The sequence below is a fragment of the Branchiostoma belcheri genome, unplaced genomic scaffold, assembly GCF_001625305.1.
Source record: "Branchiostoma belcheri isolate BF01 breed outbred unplaced genomic scaffold, Haploidv18h27 scaffold128, whole genome shotgun sequence".
NCBI classification, from domain to species: domain Eukaryota; kingdom Metazoa; phylum Chordata; class Leptocardii; order Amphioxiformes; family Branchiostomatidae; genus Branchiostoma; species Branchiostoma belcheri.
Window position 1 is genome coordinate 263,635 of NW_017802691.1, and position 23,205 is coordinate 286,839.

Here is a 23,205-nt window from a genome sequence, read left to right on the forward strand (position 1 = left end):
AAGAGATGGATGGATGAATCAATAATTTAGGCGTATATGAAGACAATTGTTTTTTTTTCTGCTGTTTTTGTTACAGTTCACCATAAAGGCCTCCGTTAACGGCCAGACGTTTACAGAGGAGGTGGAGGTGGACCGGGTGAACGGATTGGTGACGTACCGGGATGACGTCAACACTGTGGACGGGGAGATTATACAAACTAAAGAGGTAAAGCTAAGAATACAAAGGAGCTTACGTTTACACTAGTCTATATACATGTAACTATATTCTTTTGCTTACAGGAATAAAGCACCTCATGAGCAATCAATAGATGATGGAAAGGTAAAAATTACAAGTTTTTAAATGGGAAGTCTGAAATCTTTCACTTATATTTTCGAACTGAAGAAAACTGTTTTGAGATCAATCAATCAATCAATAAAACCAGTTGAGAAGTACAGGGCCACGATACAGTCGCATTTGTGATGGAGATAGTACAAGCCAACGTTGCAAATGCCATCTTTACAGGGTCTGACTGTGCTCTACCACCAAGGTAGCTGTTACGTGTTGGAGAACGAAAAGGACAACGAGACAAACGACTTTGACATTGATGAGATGGAGGGTGTGATGGAGTCCTTAGAGGTGAGTTCAATACAAACATTAACTACTAGTATCTATTCATTAATTTGTTAGTTTGTTTACTGGTTATGTAAAGTATCAATCCGCACCAAAGTGAACTCTTACGTACTTACGAGATCTTCTCATCTTCTAATGAGTAGCCTGCGCCAAGTAGTCCCCGTCTCCTTAGTATCCTTCGTCACTAACCCCTCCAGGGTTAGAGTTGGATTGCCCGTGGCCAACCTGACATCCTCGAGCACAGTCTAGCCAATGCTTCCTCAGTCTCCCTCTGGACCTCCTCCCGCAGTTTGAGATCCATTCGAGCCGGAACTTAAATAGCCGCTCCTCCGGTATTCCTAAGACATGTCCCACCCATCTTAATGTGTTCTTTGTTATGATTGTTCCAATGTCTGCGGTGTTCGCCCTCTGCAGTACACATTTATGTGTTACATGTTTTCACCACTTGATGTTCAGAATCCTCCGTAGACACGACCGTAGAAGGTCTCAAGTCTGTTAATCTGTGGAACTCTATCTAGATAGAGTTTATTATTGGTCTTTTCTTACGACAGGATTCCGGCGAGGTGCCAAGTTTTGACGTGTACCAAGTCGTCTTCCTGAACCAGTCCGTCCCGGTGAGTTCTGAAGATGACGTCATCCTGCGCCCACAGCTGCCGCCGGTGTGTCATGATGCTACCCTGTACCGAGCCCACGAGGAAAACGCTCGAGGTGAGGTTACATATGTTAATAATGGGCTTGTTCATTTATAATAACGATCGCACATCACTATTGTATTCGCGTATCTATCTCACTCTCTTTCTTTCTCGTTCTGTATATATATATATATATATATACAATCAAGAAGTGACACCAATTAATGTTGTTGTTGGATTTATGTAGATTATTGGGAACAAGAGATGGACGGTGGGGACAGTATGGAGACGTCCTACAATAGCCGTGTTAGGCAACGTGTTAGACGTGGTGCACGCTACTGTAAAATTAAATTCGTGAATGGAGAGATTGTCCCGGTGTGCACTGACCCGGACTAGGTTTTTCATGAGGACCAGGGTGCAGATGTTATAAATTAATTGTCTGGTGCATATAATAGACTATTAGTCTTTCGATTATTTTTTAAAATTAAGATGTATTGTTTTTATGGGTAGTCGTTTACCTGAGATATAAAATAAAGAAGAACAAGAAGACTAATCTTTGAAAATCACCCTAGACAGATTTTCTGGTGTTTTATAAACTAGGAATTTACCGCATCGCAAAATATACCATGATAAGATGATTTGACACTTTGATAACTAACTTACATTTGGCATTCGTATATTGGTTAAATGTTACGATTACTATATACTATTTACTATGGTGTTTTTGTTTTTTGTGTTCAATGTATTAATCTGTCCTCAGTGGACATACTATGGTGAATTATCTTGGTTGGAATAAAGGTATAAAAGCCAAATGTTTATAAATCTTTATTTGTATACTGATATACTGTATCACCATACACGTTGCAATACTAATAACAACAGCAACATAGAAGTAGGTTTCCTTTTAATAGAGTTACAACAGGCTACAGTCTCCTCCTCCTTTCCCCCGGATTTAAGCTTGTTAGTTTTATCCTTGACTGGTTCAAAGTATATTCATACCATTGCCATAACAAATACGTACATATGGCTTAGTCTACCAGAAAAGGGAAAACATGGAGTCAGCATGGCGCGGGAACGTCGCCCTTATTTGTGAGGACCAGTGGATTCTTTGAAGACCTGGACCAGAAGAAATCCAAGATGGCGAACCCCGTCACAGACCTGTTCGTGTTGTTCTTAGTGTTGTTTCTTTTGTTCGTTCTCGTTCTATCTGTGACGTCAGCGGTCGTGCTGATTGGGTGGATGGGGGTCAAGGTTCTTTGGCCTAGACGCAAGGAAATCGTAAGTATTCTTGATTGCATAAAGTTGCCACAATTTGTAGCAAACGTCATTGAAAGATGGCGGTTTTACGACCGAGTAAAAAGACATTACTAATATGTAACATGATATGTAGCAGTTTCAGGCATCGCTTGATTGTTACATATTGTTACAGTTTTATGAGAATGATTTATTTCAATTCGTTACTTTGGCGTGACAAAGTAGCAAAACCCGTACGCCACATAAAGGGCGACACTCATGATCGATAGCTAGCATCACATTTGGAAGCTGGAATTCGTGAGACTGAATTCGAAATGGCTAGTGTGACTTATGGTTTGCATGCAGCCAGTGGCAAATTTTATGACTAGAATACTTGCACCCACATGAAGGAAAAAGTCCTATCTCTGGAAACGACTAGCAATATCAACAGTTGAACTTACGATAATGTAATATCTGCGACATATTTACCCTTTTTAATTTGTGTTTTTCTTTGCGAATAATTATGAAGCTCATAATTCTGGCAATAGTCTATTATCTTAGACAATATGTGTATATATTGTATGAAAACATAGTGTGACATGTGTATACAATTACTGAAATACGTGAATTTAGAGATATATATGTTGTACACTAAAACATACTCAACATTTTCCTTTTTACAGAAGAAAGATGAAACTGACGAAGAATCTGACTGGGAAGTCGAAAACGACATCAACGACGAGGCAGCTGAGAACGACACCAACACGATCATAAGCATCGTCAAAAACATAGAGGGAACTTCGGACGTCACAGAAAACAAAGATGGCGTATCTGAGGATGAAAATGAAAAAGCAGAATTTGAAAATTCGGACCAATCAGCAAGTATCAACCGTGTGACGGTCTTACAGTTTCCTGTGACGCAGACGTCGATTGGCCAATCAGAGCGACCCATCAGCAGCAAAAGCAGCGATGCCGGCAGCAGCGTGGAACCGGAAGTCGAACTGGATTATGGGGACTTGTTGGGGCCGCCACCAACACCGGAAGTGGAAGAGGAAAGAGAAGGGGGTGACGGGAAGGAAAATCTAAGTCTAGAGGAGTATGAAGAGGATGACCTTGTGTTTGAGATACCGGAGGAGCTAAGATTCTCCCGGTATCAGTACTTTTTTAAGCGAGGGGATTTCGACTCCAGCGACGAAGACCGAGGGTACATGTCGAGCGAAGACGAACTAGACCGATGGGTGCGTCGGAGATCCGACGAGTACCGAGCGGCGCCGGGAAGAGACGAACGTCACCGACTGACTCCGATTCCGTCGGCCGAGAACGAAGATGTTGCCGAAGACCTGATAAAGGAGGAAGACATTGGGGATGGAGAAGATGGTGATGAACATTTGCCGTTCGCAAACGACATTGATGACGAAGTAGTGACGATATTAGCCGCCATTTCGGAATGGAAACAAAATGGCGACAAGAAAACCCAACCAAACACAGCCACAACAACTTCATTCTCCACCACAAAAGCAGAGAGAGACGAAAGCAAATCTCCATCTACGGCTTTGACAGAATCTTCCCTTGGCCTCACAGAGGGAATCACAGACCACACGGGTTGGAAAAGTCGAAGTCCGAGTCCCCGACCAGCTTCTGGTCGGCAGCAGGTCGTGTTTTCCGCGGATCAAACAGTGTCAAAAGAAAAGCCAAACAAACAGCATGACGAAGGCTCTACAAAAATAGAGGTGGCAGAAAAGCCTACATTTGGGCAAAATGAAACACAGAAACCAAAAAGTCCGATTGCGAGCTTTATACACATCTCACAAGAAATTAAAGCTTCGGGGATAGACAAGGAACAGTCTGATAGCATAGATACTCAAGGAAACTTGACATCAAGGGATCAACCAACCCACAGGCTAAACCCAATTGCTCAAAAAGCTGTCAAGAAAGGTATCAACAAGCAAGCCATGCCAGTTATTGCAGAACCTAAGAGTTTAGCACAGCACCTTTTTGAGCCAGAATCAAGTGACGAGGACGAAGATGACGACTTCCTATTGTCGTACACGGGAAGACAGTTGTCCACCCCTACTCCTGTCTTCGACAGAAAATCGCCTGAAGTTGCTGTCAATCGATCCCCGTCGCCCAGCAACTCGCGGAGTGGAACTGCTAATAAACTCAGTGTAGATGCGTCTGTAGGGATCAGCAATTTCAAAGGACCGCCGTTGACGAACAACGAGAAAATGAAGCAAGAGAAGGCCATGCTTGGAGAGCAAGAACAGCGGGCAAGAGTGTCACGGTTCAAAGAGATGCTCAAACCAGCCGTCAGCGTTACTAAGGAACAGCCAAAGGATGATGTCAACAAGGAGGAAAACGAAGAAAAGAGGTTTGAGAAGTTTCCCGAGGTGGCACACCCAATTGCGCAACCGACACCAATCAAAATGGATCCACAACCCATCAAGGAGCCGGCAATTTTCACAGCTCCTTCAAATGTATGGAGGAAGGTGGAAGCTTCACCCCCCATTACTGAGCCACAATCACAAGGTGGCAAGAAAGGTCATGGTCACCAACTGATGGGACCGGGCATGCCGCGGTCTCTCGCGAGAGCCAGCGAGATTGGGCGAGATTCATCCGGGTTCTCAGTCAAGAAGCATCTAGGGCTGTTCGAGGCCATGTCCGAGCTACGTCAGGTGGCGTCTAGTCGGCCTCCTTCTCCTAGAAACAACCCGGCTGGTTCCTCTAGAATGTATCGCTCGATGCCGGACTTAGTCACCATGTGGAAGGGCCTAGAAACGAAAAGCAAGGTTCCAAAACCCTTCCCAACCAAGGCGTTTGTACCACCTGAATGGAAAGCGCGAAAAGATCTTGGTGATGAAAATTGTACCTCATCTATTTAATCATAGATTTTTTTAGAACTTTAGAAGCTTTTCAAGATTTACTGAGGGTCTTTTACGGAATGTTTGTCTCAGTTGCAAGTAAAAGAAGCTATTATCAATGTACTGTTCATCTTAATCTTTGAAAGGCAGTTGCGTTTATGGAAAAAATTACGAATTTGCTCGAATTGTTACCGGATAAACACCAAGCAAACAGGACGATGTTTTGAAGGATTTCAGGGTTTTGCAATAGAAAGAGGATAGATATACTGAAAATATACATATATTGAATTATCATATAACCTGCAGGTGTTCTGATCTAAGTCTTGCTCATTAGAATAGATATGAACACACCAATTATTTCTACTTGTCTAGTTTTTTTGTTTGCAACATATATCTAAACCTGGGCTACCTATGTATATAAGATACTGCAATGCACAGTAGTGGTGGCAAGATAGATTATTAGATAGACTATGAATCAGGCTGATGTAGTGTGGACAGAAGTAAGTACAATGTACTATGTGATAAGACGTCTGGGTAGATTTTTTTATCCGTGTTATAATGTTATTGTCTTAGGTGAGAATGCGAGTTAACTTTCTTCTGACTTCTGGCTGGTTTAGAGAGAACTTTTTCCCTTCAAATGACTCACACGACTATTCACGGAACTGAAGGTTTGAACTCTCATAACCTCGGATCTTCAATCATTGGATAAATAGCGTCACATATCTCTGTCCAGAAATGGCCAAAAGATGTCGGACCCCGGCGCGCCCATACAGAGAACTTACCACCGATAAGGCGTCCTGTAATCCTGGCCCTACAGCGCCACTTCTCCTGTATGTTAGACTTTCCTCCCCAGATCGTGTTATGGCCTGTGCAGTCTGTCTCGATTCAAATGCAATCGCCGACCGGCCTTCCTCGGAACCGACTCCAACGTGGGACTCGAACCCCATACATTCAGTCGAGGACTCCTCGCCTCCTCCGACGCCCCTGCTGAGGAAGAACTCGCTGGAACTGGACCAGCCGGTCTTGCAGAGCAGGAGGAGGAGGCTGCGCTGGCTGTGGAGCCGGACAGGCAAGCGGGAAGACTGTCGGACACCGACGGACGAGCTCCTCACTCAGGCGGAGCTGGAGAGAAGGTTCTTAGCCAGATACGAAGACAGGAGTCCCACTAGTGCTTCTCCTTCTCCGTCAAGGGTAAGTATGTCTCATTCCCTCTGTCTAACTCTCCGTACCGTTTAAATAGTTATAGAATACAATTAAATAAACAATAATCAAAATCCTTGTTTCTGCTGTATAGTTTTCCTTCTTTATTTCATTGAGTCATACTCAAATTGAAAGCAGGTAAGTGTGACTTACAGATGTAAGATGTTACGAAACAATGTAAGAAGAAATGCACGCGAAAACAGATCGTTTACAGAAGTCAATTAATCAAGCACAAATGACACCGCAAGTGGCATGGGCGTATATAAGGAAATATCCATTTTCCTATTGAAATTGCAGTAAAACATAATTATTTGATTTTTACGTGATAAATAAAACTACTTTGGTACAGTCCGAAAGAAATATTATGACGGCTTCTCGCAAAATTATAGTCAAGTGTTTCATGTATTGCACATGACGAGCAGATGACGTCATAATGACGTCATTGCTAGAGGATTTTTTTATTGTGAGGTCCGGATTTGAAATTGTAATGTGAATTCATGATAATGATCAATTCATCGACTGCAGGTACTAGCATGTGCTTCGGTCAATGATTTAATTTTCTAGAATATCTCAAATGACGTGCTTGAACGTATTTTCCAACTGAGTCAGACCGTCATGCATGATGATGATGCGTCTCCAGAACCATTTAGAGCTACGACTACCCACTTAAGGGTGAATGATATCCCTTTAAGTACGTCTCTCATGTCACCTTGACATAAGAGAGCAGTCATGACCCCACTTCGTTTTGGCAGCCCGCAAATCGTCCTTGCTGTCGTAAATAAGCTACACAAGATCATTTACGACATTTACACCTATGATTGCCTCAGATGTCCTTCTAGAATTATGAATTCATTTTTGTTTTGTTGTTTAATATAAGATCAATATTCTATTGTTTAAGTATTTCTGACCATTTAACGCAGTCAATGTGTTTAATGCTAAATCGCATTTTGTGATTGGGGATTATTGTTGAATTTAATTCTAACCAGTAACCATTAAAAAGATAGATACTACCATAATGACAACAATTGAAGAAAGTGCTAACGACTTGAATGTTTGTCATCCTAGAAGTACTATAGAAAAGTTCTGACATAGGAGAACTTCAAAGAACTCAAACCCATCAAAATAGAAAATATTGAATACCACCCGCCTGCCCCACCCCAATCCATATATGCTAAAAAGAAAACCAAAGATAAACATATTTGTATTTGCTTTGAAACAGAGCCTTGGTGGTCCAGCTGCTTTCACATATTGCCTTTTGAACAGCAAAACGGAAGTTCTTAGCGCCTGAAAATGGAAAAAAAATCAACAACAGAAAAACGTTCATGATTGAAATTTGTGGTGAAGGAAAAAATGGCATCCACTTTAATTTCAATATACTTATATAATATTTCTCCAAATTGTTTAACATCTGGATATCTTTTTAAATGATGATTGGCCAATGACCTAATTAACATGCACACGTCACTAGGCCGCATATGGCGGGAAATGTAACGATGTTTTTGTAAGAAATATGATCGGAGCACTCCTGAATACCCTACCATCGGGTGCCGCTATTTTCAGCAACAAAAAGATGATGGGAGGGGGGTCGGCTACCTAAAGATAGAAATTTTGGAAACATGACAACGAGGGATTCTATGACAGCATAGGCCACGGTACGTACCATCTCTCCATCATATACCTTATATTTCATAGCCAAATTTCTCAGCCCTTTCTCAAAATGTTTCGCCATAATTTTGAGGAATGTTGCACAAGAAACTTGATTGACATGTGCCCGAATTTGGGAGTTGTTGGACGTTGAAATTAGGGCATTTCGTAAGGAAAGTGTGGTATGGTCTGTTCGCAAACGTGGGTTTCGCAACAGGACAACTAAACAATAGATATCGCGTATCAAATATAAACTGTACAGTGCTTCAGATAGATGATTATACAATCTAAGGTTGTAATCTGCCTTTACGCGCTACTTCTGTTGTTAGTTTTGAAACAATTGTGTGATTGTATAGCCGATTCCGAAAGCGTCGATTTTGGCGCATCTGTCCCGTCAGTTTCCCAGTCCCTGGGGTATGCCTGGAACGTCATGTCGGAATACCAGCTGTATGGATCATGTTCAACTCTGGTACCCCCTTGTTCCAACCCTACAACACTCCGCCAATGTTCAGACATAAACCAGCAACCAGCAGCCGCAAATAACTGTTAATTTTCTAACATTGCTGCATATCTAAAACGCTAGCGTTTATAGACAAAGCAAGGGTATCTAGAGGGCGTATATTGCTGGTATTTCCCAAACATCGGGCTTGTTTTCCGTATCGGGTATCGCCCGTATACGGGCGGGGTGAGGCATGGGGTGGGGTTGGCTGCACCACAGGTGGGGGCGTGTGGTGTTTCTAAATTTATGCAAAACAGACTATCAAATATCATCCAGGGAAACTGCTTCCTGGGACATGTAATTTAGGGTTCTTTTAACACATCGTAAAATTGTCATAACTTGAAACGAATTCCTGGATCAACTTGGAATATATGTATCAATGATATTCTTTCCTTGCTTTTTTATTGAGTGATTGGGCAATGTCTTAAATCGTTGTTTTCCTGTGTAATACTTTCACTCATGAAACACTTTTACTGGCTCTATTTGATAACAAGGTAATATTATATAGTTAGTATATAACAGGCCTCAGACCCATGATTTACGTTCCATAAAAAAGCTCCGTAAACATACTGCCGCCTGGCCCTGTAGTTTTTTAAGACCTTTAATAATTATTCAATTTCAAATCACTACAGACGCCTGATTCATGGGTACAGGAAGTCATCTTATATAAGGTCAAGGTCAATACAATTTTGAAATAATATTTTTTCACGTGTGCGTGAAGCACGTCTTTCCTGACAACCAATAGAAAGCCATCAGCATTTTAGATACGTAGAATAGAAAACATCTTTGTGTTTTATACATTTTTATAGCTTACCACATGTATTTTCTTTCTGAACTGAAGTTTATATTTGACCTTTGTTTTCGAACCAAGATGGCGGACGAAGAGGACGAGTTGGAGTTCGAAGAGTTCGGCGGCTGGGGAGCGGACGCGCCGGCCAACCGCCCGACGGCTCCCGGCCCGGAGAGGCCGCACGCCCCGGAGCCCGGCATGTCCCCCTCCCCCGAACCCGTCTCCGCCTTCGGCCCTCCCCGCCCCGAACCCCCGCCGCCCATGGAGGTCGACGGCCCCGCACAGGTTGGTTGTTTCAAAGAACTTCATTAGTGATAGTACATATATATATAACTAGAAAGGCAACATTTGCAAAGCAAATGCATAATGTTTACCTTCGCATATTGTCTGCTCTGTTAATTCTTACTCAAATACATTCATATATATGGTCAGACAGGAGTATAAATCCCTCCTGCTATAAAATTGCAACATGATGTAACCCAACACCAATTACCATGGTAGACGTCAACAAATCAGGTCATTGGCCAGGTCAGAGGTCAGTGTTTGGAACGGAAGAAGAAGAAGAAACGTAGCAAAAACATGTTTCCTTCGGTAAACATAAATATACATCCTTCGCTACTCTTCCTGGGTCTTAAATAACATATGTTACACATATAGCATACGCACAACATCGAAAATTATACCCATTTCATCAAATTTGAGTACACAGTATATACATACTAGTATATACATTCTTCCATTTACTTCATGTACCAGGTCCCGGATGAAGCGCCGCAGGTCCCGGATGAAGCCCCCAGTGCGCCTACTCCAACCGAGGCCCCAGCCGAAGCACCACCAGCCCCAGCTGAAGAACCTTCTCCACCGGTAACGGAAGAAGTTAGACCTCCTCCTCTTGAGGAAACGCCTGCAGAGGAACCGGAGAAGAAGGAAGAGAAGGAGGAAGAGATTGAAGAGATGGACGAAGTTGCCGGAATCTACGAGGCGAAACAGAAGGAGGAGGAGGAGAAGAGGAGAAAGGAAGAGGAGGAAAAGGGAGAAGACAAACTTTGGAAGACCAGGGTTTGTGTTTTGCTAAATTTTGGGCAATAGCCAAGACTTTAGAACTTATGGAGGATGAATGCAGTGGGCTTCATCGAATTATAGGGAGGTTTGGGCATTTCGGAAAGAGCTCTCTGAGCCGATCATAATTTGCCGAGGGTATTAACATACCCCATTGGTGTAAAAAAAAATGCATGCGAGAAAACAACTTAGGACTAGTACCGATTTGTTCTGGCATACGCAGCTACATGCTGCGTTAGCCTAGAGAAAGTAGACTGTAGAAATTAGACTGATGCAATTGGCATCTCTCTCTTCTGTAAAAATGTGTTCTTCTCGTCGTTTGATTTTACCGTCCATACTCCCCACAGGATGACCTGAAAATGGAGCTGCTGGAGGCGGCAGTAACCGGTGACATCATGACTGTCAAGGATATCGTGCAGCGGGGCATCGACATCAACGGCGGAGACGAGGTACAAAAACTTTACCTTCACGGTATTTCCTTTTACATACGCCAAACAGTATATCTCTCCTGAAAAGAAATCGTCATATTTGTGATACAAACAGTTGAAGGTAACTTTTTTTCCTGTGTATTATCGTGTAATCAAAGTTTAAGTTATATTGTATCACTCATATATGATAGGCTAGTGTTAAGTCTAAAATATGTGAAATTCTTTACCTCATCTTGAAGCTTTATTTCTGTTGGTAGAAGTCAATATGTTGATTGTGATAATGGACAGTGGTTGTTTACTAGCATTTGTTTTATCATTGTGTTTTGAATTTGCCTGTTGATCATCACTGTTTTCATATGTGTTTGTTCGTTCGGGTGTCTGTTGATGCACATTTCACTCCTTTAGGTTCCTAACAAAGGCTTTTTATGCTGCTTCAGGGCTGACTCGTCAGTATTTTATTTCAACAGGATTTTAGAGCATCTATAGCCTATCTGCCATAATCTCGATGAATCATGCATGATGCAAACTGAAAGTAAAAAGGGTCTTACATTTGGCAAGCTTTTAAATATGTCTAAGTGTTAGTCTAATGCTTCGCAATTGCGCGACATGACTAAAGCTTTGACTTTCGCATTTTCCAGTGCCGCCTTTCCTTATTTCTTTCTTAGGGAGCATCATATGGCCGGCCAGAGCAATGCTTAAAGATGTTACAGCAACCTGCGTTCTAGTAAACACAGGAAGCGCTGCGTTGCTTAGTCGCTTCAATGAAACGACTGTTCAGTTGCTTCTATGCTTTAAGTCCGCGAACGCTTTGCCATAATGCTTTTAAATAGCGCTTTTAGTGTTATTTTATATTAGCTTCTTGCACGCGCGCAATACTATAAAAGGAGATTGAGATAAAATGCTGACTAAAGAACTATCCCTACCTGTTTTACGTTGCGACAAACATTCAAGTGATTGGAATTGGAAATTGGCAACGTTTTTTTGACCACCTCACCTGTAGTTCCAAAGGAACGCCCTGCATAGGTCAGCCTGCGAGGGGCACATGCGAATCGTCAAGCATTTGGTAGTCAGCGGCGCCAACGTCGATACGAAGGATAAGGTAAGCTGCGTGGAGCGCTACTGCGCAGGTTTCAGCTTGTGTCCAGGGACCAATCAGCAGGCGCGATGATAGATATGTATTTGACGTCATTCCTCTGACGTAAGACTTTCTAATTCTAAGTTATTTGAATATAAAGATTGAAGAAATATTAAAATTATGTCAATTAATTAGAAATCAATTCAGAAGGAACTTCGGCAAAGGAATGACGTGGCGTCTTGCGATTTGCTAACGACTTATTTGAATTCTCCATGGCAACAGACACGTGACGGGGACGACACAACACAACCGTGAGTACCAGTAGAACGCTGGGCTGGACTTGTCGCTTGCGGCGCGGTCACATTCGTCGTAGGCGATCGTACGACAATCGTATGACGGTCGTAAGACGATCGCACGACATCTGTACGACACTGGCAAAAATGCCCACAGATTGCGATCGTACGCATTTTGCGATCGTGAAAATCGTAAGACGATCGTACAACAATCGTACAACAATCGTATGGCGATCGTGCGACAATCGCACGACGAATGTGAGCGGGTCCTTACGTTAAGTGCTTTGCTTGCTTCTGCCGTGCACAGTTCAACAGAAACGCCCTGCACAGGGCGGCCTGCGAGGGACACGTCCGCATCGTCAAGCATCTGGTCAGCAACGGCATCAAGCTGGACAGTTCGGACAAGGTGAGGTAGCAAGGCAAACTAACCAAGCTTCGCTGGCTTTGCAAGATTCACTAATCGTCGAACTGCTACTTGATTTGTTCCTACAATAGTGTCACACTTTTCACCCGTAAGTAGCAAATCATGTTTCAGACCCTCGTAGATAATCATTTAACGCTATCGTTCTTATTTTGAGTGACGAGCCAAGGTTTCTGCAATGTTTCAAGTTATTTTGAGGTTCAGAAGTATAAGAAAGCTATGTATTCCCAAGAAGCTCATTGTTTTACCCGTATATCTGACTCTCATATGTTATGTTTAAGCTCCATATAGACTGTCCAATGGTACAAGGTCTATTCACTGTTCAATGGTACGTTTCATTCCAACGGATATCAATACACTGATAGAATGGCATTATATTGCTAGATCTAATGAGCATTTCCACTAAAATAAAATCTCTTAGACCATAGGTCCATGCATAGACTGAATCTGTGTTTAACCGTCTGTAGTTGGGAAGCAGCGCTCTCCATTGGGCCACGCGGTTCGGACGTCACGCCATCGTGGACTACCTCATCGACAACGGCGCCAAGATCAACGCCAAGGACAGGGTGAGACAACCGAGTTACCAGAGGAAAATTGGAATACATATTTCCCAAAAACTAACACTTAAAACCCGCATATACGATAAACGTAGCCTCCACCAGGCCATTCTACGGGAATACGGATCGTAGATTTCGGCCAAAAAAAAAAGAGTAAAATTGGCCAGGGGAGTCCGGACGGAAGGTTGTTTCTTTCCCTCCGGCCAGTCAAACCCCAAGGCGGCCAAACTCTGCTGGCAAATATTCTCCTATAAATAGCCAGAGTAGTTAGTCTGGTAGAGACTACGATAAACGCCAAGAACAGGGTGAGACAACAAGTTACGGGGGAAAATTGGAAAAAAGGATTCCCCCCATTTTGGTCACATGACTATTTACTTCCAGACAGACCTTTTCTTGATTAGGATTCGTTGATATAAATATTCAAATTCATATCGAATGTTAAGGTTCACAAACTACACAAAATATAAGTTTCAACATCAAGCTTTTGGCGAGGCGTTACGCTGCTCACTTGCTGAGATGTATTTACACCCTCCTTACGAAAGATATGAAAAATTTGCTTATCAATACGCATTTCTGTATACCCCAGAGCGGTGCTACACCATTGCACGTAGCCGTGCGGGTGGGCTGGTGGCCGGACATGGTGGAGAAACTCCTGGACCGGGGAGCGGACATCAACTGCAAAGACTGGGTAATTAATCACAATCAATTATTCATCTTTTAATTTCATACTTAAGACTAAGATACAGAATGTTGTAAGAGCTTATCTACGTCTCTGTGAGTTGTTAGGGTCCGGACTGTTGCGGCTACGTGCAGTACTACATGTAGAAAACTGTCATAAATGTTACAAAAGCACGAGTAAAACAGTTAACCAAAGCTGGCGATGTCAGATACTCGTAGATATGCATGGGCAAAGGGTTGCCCATAAGTTGGTCCACCAACCCCTGATATCTAGATCTTAGATCTACGCGTAATAATTTTGGGGTATTTTCTGCTACAGGAAGGAGACACGCCCACCCACGACGCGGCGAGAATGGGCAGAAACAACATCCTGCGGATTCTCATCAAGAGAGGAGCCGACATTAACATCAAAAACTTTGTAAGAAAATTCTTTATACTTTGTCTACAAATACAAAAGAAAACAGATGAAGGTTTGTTGGTTGTGTCTGATCAAGTATTCCAGCAACACAAACTTTCATTTTAAAAGTCAAGGTGTTCAAACACAGGTTGGCTTTGAAACATGTTCTGTTTTAACCTTGGGCCAGTGAGCGCTGCCATGTTGGTTTCTGACGTCATACGTCAGCCATCTTGTTTATTTACGTTTATGGACGTTACATTGATTGGTTGTTGCTTTGTCGCTTTGACAGGACAAAAGCCAGCCGTTTGACATGACAAAGGAGTGGCAGCTGGAGACGAGGGACTGCCTGACGACGGCCATGGAGATCGGCAAGCTGAAGGAGCTCATGGCCAGGAAGGATAAGGAGTTGTCCTTGAACCAACGCTAAGGAAACTTCTTAACATCTTAAAAAGATTTATCTTTCTCACAAATCAAGCACCTTTATGTTTAAGCTATGGATTATGGGTAAGGTCTGAGGTTTAAAGGCCAAGGAGGATAAGGAGAATTGCCCCTGAGTTTTAACCAACGCTGAAAACATCTTAAGAAGAGTTATCTTTCTCACAGATCGAGCACCATTATGCTTATAAGGATTAAGGGCAAGATCAGAGGTTTAATGGTCAAAGAAAGTGAGGACATGTCCTTAAACCAGCTGAAATAAAACATCTAAAGCTTCCTCATAGATCAAGAGGGCTTATGGGTAAGGTCAGAGGTCCCTCAGACCCACGTTTACAAGTGTGAGGCCTTAAACTCTGAACTTACAACACAATGCGCTACAACTGCCCATGCTCACTAAGAACTGTGAGGTGGCTTATAATCAATTACTCCCAGCATGCTTTGAACTGGTGCTATCCCAGGCTGCTTCTCGCATGCCCGACAATACAAATTCTTCTCTTTTCTTCTTGTCCGAATGGTTGGAAAAATGCGCGTCCCACAAACAGATGCAGTAAAACGCCAAGATATGTCTTAAAATCACCTCCGTTCTGAAACATCGCAATCACGCAATATGTATTACACATTTGTAAAACGCAATTGAGAGAAAAAAAGAGACATATGCAGACTATAAAATATCTAATATTTGTATCTGTTTACATGGTCACATATTCCACAAATTTTTTCTAGGACTTGAAACGTCCCATTCTAGGACTACTACTGATAAAAATATCAAACTTTCTCGTCTATCATCATATGCATGTAGATAGTTAAAACATATCTACATAAAATGCATATTTTACTTATTATTTAGAAATATATGAAGATTTGATATTTGACTTCTGATGTGTGTTTGGTGTAATGCATGGAAGAGGAAACTGTTTTTCAATCTTTCAAATGCATTCATAGATACTAAATACTACTATTGATGTACTATTGATGTACGATTCGTATCAAATGCCATAGTCATAGAATCAACATGTCACTCTGAACTTGACATAAGTCAATAAATGCTTTTGTCATCTACTTCATTATTACTAATGTCTAGGAAATATACTCCACAAAGATGTTACGACTATGAGTACAATTACATCATATTCATTTTATTGCACAGATAACTTAGATATTGGTTCAATGGGGGTCAAGGACAGTATAGGCTTTCCGGTCCCTGAAATCGTATGATTCGAACCCATTTGCCGCCATTTTGTTTATTGTCACTGACGATCTTGCTGACCGACCGCATCCAAACGCTACCCACAGTTTGGATTAGAATCTCTGCACAATTCATAACTTGGCCAGTTCGTTCTCATGCTGTAGAAGGGAACGATTGATGTCTTTGATTTTCTTACAGCCTGCAAAGAGAGAGAGAAAAGCATCAACCATGAACATCGTTTACTTGTATGCAGAAAAGTTTGATCCTACAAAATAAGTACTGTATCAAACCCACCTGACAGAGCCATGGCCAGACTTAGTTCATCTTTGAGTATCTGTAGAACGTGTCGCACACCCTCTTCTCCCTGCAAAATGTAGCAAAACCTTTGGTAGTCATGCGTACACAGAATACATCATATTACATACATTTTTTCTTTACACCAGAACCGTGCCTGGGGCAAGTCTATGTTCTTGGACGCGCTGAGACCATCTAGAACCTGGATACGATATTGATGACATTAACTTACTTTAAATCATAATCCCTGAAGTTCAAACTCACGCTGTGTGCCAGTCCCCAAAGCGGCGGCCTCCCCACGAACACAGCCCGAGCGCCGAGAGCCAGGGCCTTCATGACGTCAGTGCCCTGCCTGATGCCTCCGTCCATGTACACCTCCACACGCCCGCCAACTGCGCGGACTACTTCCGGCAGGACTTCGATCTGGGTTAGCGAATAACTTCATCAGGTTGGAAGGTCATAGAAAATTACAGTTTTTTTACATCACACCAAGACTCAAGGAACTGGATAATAAGATAGCATCCAATGTCTTTCTTTCATCTGTGACTGAGAACAAGTACGAAGACAAGCCACCCAGCCAACCAGCCAGCCAGCCAACCAACCAATCACTCAATCACTCAGTAAATAAAACCGTTCCCCAGACCTTACCGTGGCGGGAACACTGTCCAGCTGCCTGCCTCCGTGGTTGGACACCCAGACGGCCTGGACGCCATGTTGGACCGCCATCTTGGCGTCCTCTGACGTCATCACGCCCTTCAGCACGATAGGCATGCTGGTCACGGACTGGAACCAGGCGATATCCTTCCAGGACAGCGAGGGGTCAGTCGCATCAGCTGGGAAGGCGTACTTTCTCTGGGAACAATAGCAACAACATCACCATAAGGGCAATGAGCAGCAAAGCGTCACAGGCTGGAAGAATATGAGAGAGAGAGAGAGAGAGAGAGAGAGAGAGAGAGAGACGACGGAGAGAGACGAAAGAGAGAGGGGACAGAGAGAGAGAGAGGAGAGAGAGAGACGACAGACAGAGGGAGAGAGAGTTAATATCAGTTCACGGACGTTTGATGAGCCTTTTTCTACAAGAATTTAAAGGTTGCATTGGACCGGTTGCGACACAACCTCACCTTCAGTTCATCCCCAAAGTTGGAGATCTTGATATGTGGCGGGACGTGGAAGCCGTCCCGTGTCATGGCCCGTCTGTTGCCGACGACCGGCACGTCTATGGTGATGACCAGCGCCTTGTAGCCGAGCTTTTCCACGTGCTGGATCAGTCTGGCATGAAAAAAAAAACAAAAGATATAGATGTCAGGCTTCCTGAGGTTTCCGTAGCCGTCAACTTTATAGAAGAGAGGGGACAGTAGGGTGTAACATAATCTGTATCTGTATAGCCGGTATAACCGCCCTTCGGCGTAACACACCAGCTTCGACTCGGCCATCGCCATTACACCACTTCCTGATTTCCCCCACATACTACCCACTTACTGTCAACCAGCTCGTTCTCGGTCACTTTCAGGCTTTACCATCCAATGAATCAACTGTCAAAATCACCTCCCGCCCACCATGCAACCAGAGCTATTACGATGAACAGAGAGACAACCCCACGACTCAGGCACCCAATACTTCATGGTCAGTGGTCAACGCTACAAAATGATTATAACTCACTTAATGCTTTATACCATTAATACATTAACTGATACCGTACATATATCGTCATTGTAAATGACGTTCCCACCGTTTCATGAAGTCCCTTTCCCGCGTGACGTACAGCTGGAACCACTTAAGGGCCGACGGCGCGACGTCAACCAGCTCCTTAGGCGTCGACGTCGCGAACGTCGGTAACGTCATACAGACGTTCATGGAAGCAGCAGCTTGGAGAAAAACGATGAAAAACGAAGGCGTTATGAGCAGTATACTTCCTCTTTACTTCCGGGTATGGAAGTATTGTTTTGTGCGGCTTTGAGCTTGTATGTGTTTCGTATCCGGACAGAGTAGGTCGACGGTAACTTAAGAATGTCTTGATGAGTTGTTATGGTATTTGGTAGGTGTGTATATCTTGGGAAGACGAAGGTCAAGTTCGATTTTGGGCCTCCTGGCAGCTTTCTGCGGTACTTACTGAGGCATAAGTTCGTATCTTAGTCAAGCAAAGATCTTGTTCTGTAAATATTGACATTAAACTTTAATGGCTGCAATATACAGATATTACGATAGACGTCCCCACTGACACACATACAAGACCTGAAAAAATTGAGGAAAATGTTTTTTTTAAGATAACAAAATAATTAAGAAAGAGAATGAAAGCATACCTTTCATCATACACAAAGACCCATCTTGCCAGGCGAATTCATGTAGCCCGGTGGGCGCGATGCAAACAGGAAAGTCCACCTTCTCACCCAAAATCGTAGTAGTAAGGTCCCTGGTCGACACGTCACGTAGCATTCTCGGCTTTAGCCTGATACTGTAAAGTTGTGAGGCAGTAACATCATACCAATAAGCTGACTTAAAAATTGGAATAATAATCATTGCATATGCATTTTTAAAAGTTATATGCTTGTTGCTCTTGCTCTATAATGTACATTTAGTTTGCAATGTCGCTTATAATGCAATATAATATAACACAATGTAATATAATATAATATAATATAATATAATATAATATAATATAATATAATATAATATAATATAATATAATATAATATAATAATAGCGATCCTTATATCCATTCAATTAATCGAGGCATTTCCTTGTTGCTTGGTACAAATGTGCTCAACTTTTCTCTCAATATCATATTAAAGTAACAGATACATTAATATATATATATACGTTACAACTACAGTATATGGTGTCTTAGTATTGGCATATGGTTCATTGTTTTCTAAGATACATGTACTAACCGTCGAAAGGCGGCTTGATTTTCTCTCAAAGTCTGTTCGTCGTCCGCCCCAGACGAGAAATAGTCCCAGGCACTTTTCGACAGATGCTTCCGCGCGTAGTCTTCGTAGTCCTGAACACAGACCAACTTCCCGGCAGCCATCTTGTTTCAGACGACAACTTGTTGTTGCACCAAATGCCTCACAAGTCCGCGTTCATTTAAAAGCTTCTCCCCTAGCATTACTTCATTGTGATCATGACGGTACAGTACATAGATATGACAACGAGTCAGATACAAGGTTTAGAAAGGCGTTCATGCGTTGCATGAGCTTTTGCCAAAAGCTAGCAGACGGTAAACTGGAATGCTTGTTACCTTGGTTAAACTTTGACCACTGACCAGACAGACGTATTTAGTTATCCATTAATCAAACCATCAGGAATAAACCAATAAAGACATTAGGGGGTACGTAATGTAGCATACAGCTTTGTCCATTGTGCTCTTGTTTTTTCAAGCTGCATTTTAACATGTTATGCCACACTGACTAAATTACTTATATATGTATATGGGTGGCATCCTATTAAATTGGGGTACACAGAGGGTGTCATCCATGAACAGTTTTAAAATGACCCTAAATAGAGGGAAATGTACTCTCCAAGCAGAGTTTTGGGTTTTAGGCTTTTTTGGCGTGTTTTTAGGCTCTTTTATAGGGGTTTCTTTTTTGCACTGGAATTGGGTTGGGTGAAAAAAAAATCCAGTGCAAAAAAGAAACCTCGATAAAAAAGCCTAAAAATAACCCCAAACCTCTGCTTGGAGGGTAGGAAAAATGCTGGATTGCGTCAGTGGGGTTCGTGGGATTCGAACCCACGTCCGAACCTGCCTCATGGGTTGGTCCGTTTTCCGTTTTCTTTGTTTTTCTGTTTTTGTGGGGCGATGTACCCACTCGACTAAGCCAGCACAGTCAACAAACGCCGCATTATTTCCCTATGTACATGCACATACGCAATCAGCCTGTCAATTACATGTTCTATCTAGAAGACATTTAATGTAAATATCACACGATTCCATAAGGTGTACGGAATTTGTTTGGTGTGTTTAATATTATCTTGTTGCTAAAAAGTGCTGGATGGCGTCAGTGGGTCTAAAGGGGTGCGGGATTCGAACCCGCGTCCTTTGCATTAGCAGTGCAAATTGTAACCATAGTGTACGAAGTACCCACACGACATAGCCAGCACGACCCTGGCAGCTAAACACAGCCTTATAAACCTGCGGCCCTGTCACTAGGGCAACGAGTGACGTCATGCGGGCAAAGGACATAAAGGGTGACGTAATGCTAAGGGCGTGGCGCCACCTTGCGATCATGGAAGTTATTGCAGCACAAGTACACTAGTTACGTCATTCTGGAAAGTACAATTACTAGTAGTAGTCCTTAAATGGCCCATAATATTCACAGGTATGTGTCATTCACGTCTTTTGCCATTTTTTCCTGTAGCTAAATCGTTGTGTCGCTATGTTCATCGCTTGTTTTCGTCATAGCTACATGGTTTGCGGTTGAATTTCGCAAATTATTTGAATATTTCGTCCGAGGAGGTTCAATCATATGTGGTCAGTTGTCACTGTGAGCGCACATCTAGTGTCCTGAATTGTCTCCAGATCCAAATGAGTTATCCTGGGAACGAGACGCAAAGGTCACGCTATGACCCTGACCCGGGTAAACAAAATGGCGGCCAAAGTTTGACGTGATGATTATGTTCGGGATTCGATCATAAACTTTGCCGTTGTGGCTAGTGTACTGAAGGGTTTTTCGACGAAAGATCTGTTTCTATAGGTCAGGTAGGTCTCGCAATGTTTAAGGTAAGCCGGGGTACCCAGGAATGGGAATGGTGTACTCTCCAAGCTAAGGTTCATTGGCAGGCTTTTTTGGTCTCCTTCCATGTATTCTTTTAATTGACATACCAATTGTTGACCAATTGGACATTGCCTTATCTATTGTACGCTATATCTTTCCTGCTGGTTACGACTTTGCCATGTTTACAAATTAATGCAGTCGCATGTCATGTATTTTGTTCATTGTGGATTTCTTTCATGCTACGTGTAATTAACTAATTAGGCTTCGGGCAATATTAATTACAACTAGAGTTCGGAGGTCTCATGCCTTCGACAGTGTGATATTGTTTTGGTGGGTGTTGTGTGTGTGTATAGTGTAGGTTTTTTGTGAAGATGATTATCGTAGTGAACGAAGCAACAGACTATTCACCAAGCCTGTACCATGTCTTTCTACGGAAATACGGATCGTAGAATTCGGCAAAAAGAAGAGGAGAATTGGCCTGGGGAGTCTGGCCGCGAAAGGTTGTTTTCTTCCCTCCGATACGCGGTGATCCAAACTTCAAAACGGCAAAAACTCCTTCAACTAAATTATTCTTCTATGCAGCCAGTGTTGTTGAAGCGTGCGATGTCCAATACATTGAAGACAATTGCAAGTTACAAAATCACACAAACTGGCCAATTGTTGTGATGGTATGTGGTATGTAAGATAAATGGGTTCCTCCCGGTGAGTTGTATCTCTCTAGCGGGCTATCTGACCCTTTAGCGGCATACTATTCCCTTTATTTTGGCCGTTTTCTACTATTTTTCCAGTGATCCATGGTGCCTGGTAGAAAGTTAATCTTCCTCCACAAAGAGAAACTCATTTATCATATATGCCTTACTTGTTAGAGGGGCCGTCGTATCAAACTTTTAGCAGGAAACAGCCCGACTTTCTATTCCAGCCCGGATAGTGGTATAGATTAGCCCAGGTCCTCCGGGGACGTTCCCAGAGGTACGACTGGCAGGGCTGAGGTCAGCCTCGGGTGACCTACCTAACCGTCCCAGTCTATCCTGTCAATGCAATTTATCCTGGATAGAATTCAAATAAAATATGTATCCTAGTTGCAATTTAACAATCTTCAATTTTTGAACAAGTAGTTATTTACTGGTTATTTCTCAGGTTGGCGACGCAGTTTGGCTATGTTAGTTTTCTTGTGGGGGCCCATCGGACCATAATATGGTCGTGAAAATCTATCCTTTCAATGGCAGGGCTTCTCTATTCCCTCTCCACACGACCCATTATGAAGAAGATTACAGGCATCAAACTCAAAGTCATTCATAGAATACCGCCGTGCTCCTCGCTAAAGCCACAAAGCTTATAAAGATTAGATACTGCTCAATGCGTTCAGACCACTTCCTTCTAGTGACCTGGCCATTGTGTACAGTATACCAACTATGTTATCGATTAAAACAAAGTTTGTGACCTTATATCGGGTTTAAATCTTTAACTCCTGTTGCATTACGATACGATATGCACAAATGTACTACACAAGACTGCACAAATGTACATGCTAATGTTGTAGGTATTACGGGAAACCTATTCACATTATCCATATTCCAGATTTACCTGGGTGCCAAACTGAGATACTTTGTGTCCAGTGTGCTATGGGTCTGGCAACCAGGCTAATTCCAGATGTTCACACTGGGGGCCACAGACCTGTCAAATAAAGCACGCTCTGCTGGGGCACTGGGCCACTAATGTTTTTTCAACAAACAATTTCAAAGAAAACGTTTTTTCAACTAAAACCAATGTTGACAGCTTCCTGTCTGTAACTTGTTGTTTTAACCTAGATATGAATAGGTTTCCTGTATTCCCTACAACATTAGCGTGTACATTTGTGCAGTCTTGTGTCAGGGTTTACAAATTTTACAAGAGTTATGCAGTTGCTCCAGTACATGTAACAAATATTAATAAAAAGAAAGATTGCCTTTTCTACATTGTACATTATGAATGATGTATCTATGTGTGTTTGAAGGCTGGCCGAGTCGTTAACCCAGCATTAACCCAGTATTAAAACTTTCAGTATTAATGCAGCATTAAGCGCCACTTTCGCCAATTTCGCAAGGATTCTGTTGTTTCAACAAACAGGAAAGTTTTTTCCAGCTATCCTTGTGGGCATAAAGCAATGTAATCCACAGAGGGTGGAAACCAAAAAGGTCTAGTGCAGTATGAAAGACATATAGATT

General features: G+C 42.5%; 3 protein-coding genes across 5 annotated transcripts in view; 2 read left to right on the top strand and 1 right to left on the bottom strand.

Moving 5' to 3' along the window:
• LOC109463550 overlaps window positions 1-5,354 on the top strand; it is a 10,453-nt gene extending 5,099 nt beyond the window's left edge. The window contains exons 9-13 of the mRNA XM_019760391.1: window positions 77-205; window positions 503-616; window positions 1,162-1,347; window positions 2,368-2,520; window positions 3,159-5,354. Of these exons, the coding sequence (XP_019615950.1) occupies window positions 77-205; window positions 503-616; window positions 1,162-1,347; window positions 2,368-2,520; window positions 3,159-5,354 (2,778 nt within the window). The remainder of the gene's footprint in view (window positions 1-76; window positions 206-502; window positions 617-1,161; window positions 1,348-2,367; window positions 2,521-3,158) is intronic.
• Window positions 5,355-5,980: 626 nt separating this feature from the next.
• LOC109463585 (ankyrin repeat domain-containing protein 1-like) lies at window positions 5,981-14,911 on the top strand. 3 transcript variants are annotated; one of them, XM_019760441.1, is made up of 9 exons: window positions 5,981-6,524; window positions 9,548-9,751; window positions 10,223-10,525; window positions 10,873-10,974; window positions 11,954-12,052; window positions 13,210-13,308; window positions 13,886-13,987; window positions 14,297-14,395; window positions 14,664-14,911. In XM_019760441.1, the coding sequence occupies exons 1-9, from the start codon at window positions 6,069-6,071 to the stop codon at window positions 14,799-14,801; spliced, it is 1,602 nt and encodes a 533-aa protein (XP_019616000.1). In that variant the 5' UTR covers window positions 5,981-6,068; the 3' UTR covers window positions 14,802-14,911. The 3 variants fall into 3 exon arrangements, with proteins under 3 accessions (XP_019616000.1, XP_019615999.1, XP_019616001.1); XM_019760440.1 differs by lacking the exon at window positions 11,954-12,052 and adding an exon at window positions 12,629-12,727 and having other exon boundaries at window positions 5,987-6,524; XM_019760442.1 differs by lacking the exons at window positions 5,981-6,524; window positions 11,954-12,052 and adding exons at window positions 8,097-8,185; window positions 12,629-12,727.
• A 1,100-nt stretch (window positions 14,912-16,011) lies between these two features.
• Window positions 16,012-19,509, bottom strand: LOC109463586 (hydroxyacid oxidase 2-like). The gene is made up of 8 exons (XM_019760443.1): window positions 19,178-19,509; window positions 18,590-18,741; window positions 18,019-18,154; window positions 17,411-17,558; window positions 16,938-17,141; window positions 16,554-16,712; window positions 16,290-16,359; window positions 16,012-16,194 (listed from the first exon to the last, which is right to left on the bottom strand). The coding sequence occupies exons 1-8, from the start codon at window positions 19,315-19,317 to the stop codon at window positions 16,127-16,129; spliced, it is 1,077 nt and encodes a 358-aa protein (XP_019616002.1). The 5' UTR covers window positions 19,318-19,509; the 3' UTR covers window positions 16,012-16,126.
• Window positions 19,510-23,205: the final 3,696 nt, after the last annotated feature.

Excerpts from the sequence above, each read along its gene's own strand:
- LOC109463585 (XM_019760441.1), top strand. The coding sequence starts at position 6,069 with ATGGCCAAAAGATGTCGGACCCCGGCGCGCCCATACAGAGAACTTACC. Across the intron at positions 9,752-10,222 it reads AGGTCGACGGCCCCGCACAG|GTCCCGGATGAAGCGCCGCA; the intron begins GTTGGTTGTTTC and ends TTCATGTACCAG. Across the intron at positions 13,309-13,885 it reads AGATCAACGCCAAGGACAGG|AGCGGTGCTACACCATTGCA; the intron begins GTGAGACAACCG and ends TGTATACCCCAG.
- LOC109463586 (XM_019760443.1), bottom strand. The coding sequence starts at position 19,317 with ATGGCTGCCGGGAAGTTGGTCTGTGTTCAGGACTACGAAGACTACGCG. Across the intron at positions 18,155-18,589 it reads GTCTTTGTGTATGATGAAAG|CTGCTGCTTCCATGAACGTC; the intron begins GTATGCTTTCAT and ends TTTTTCTCCAAG. Across the intron at positions 17,142-17,410 it reads ACTTTGGGGATGAACTGAAG|AGAAAGTACGCCTTCCCAGC; the intron begins GTGAGGTTGTGT and ends TATTGTTCCCAG.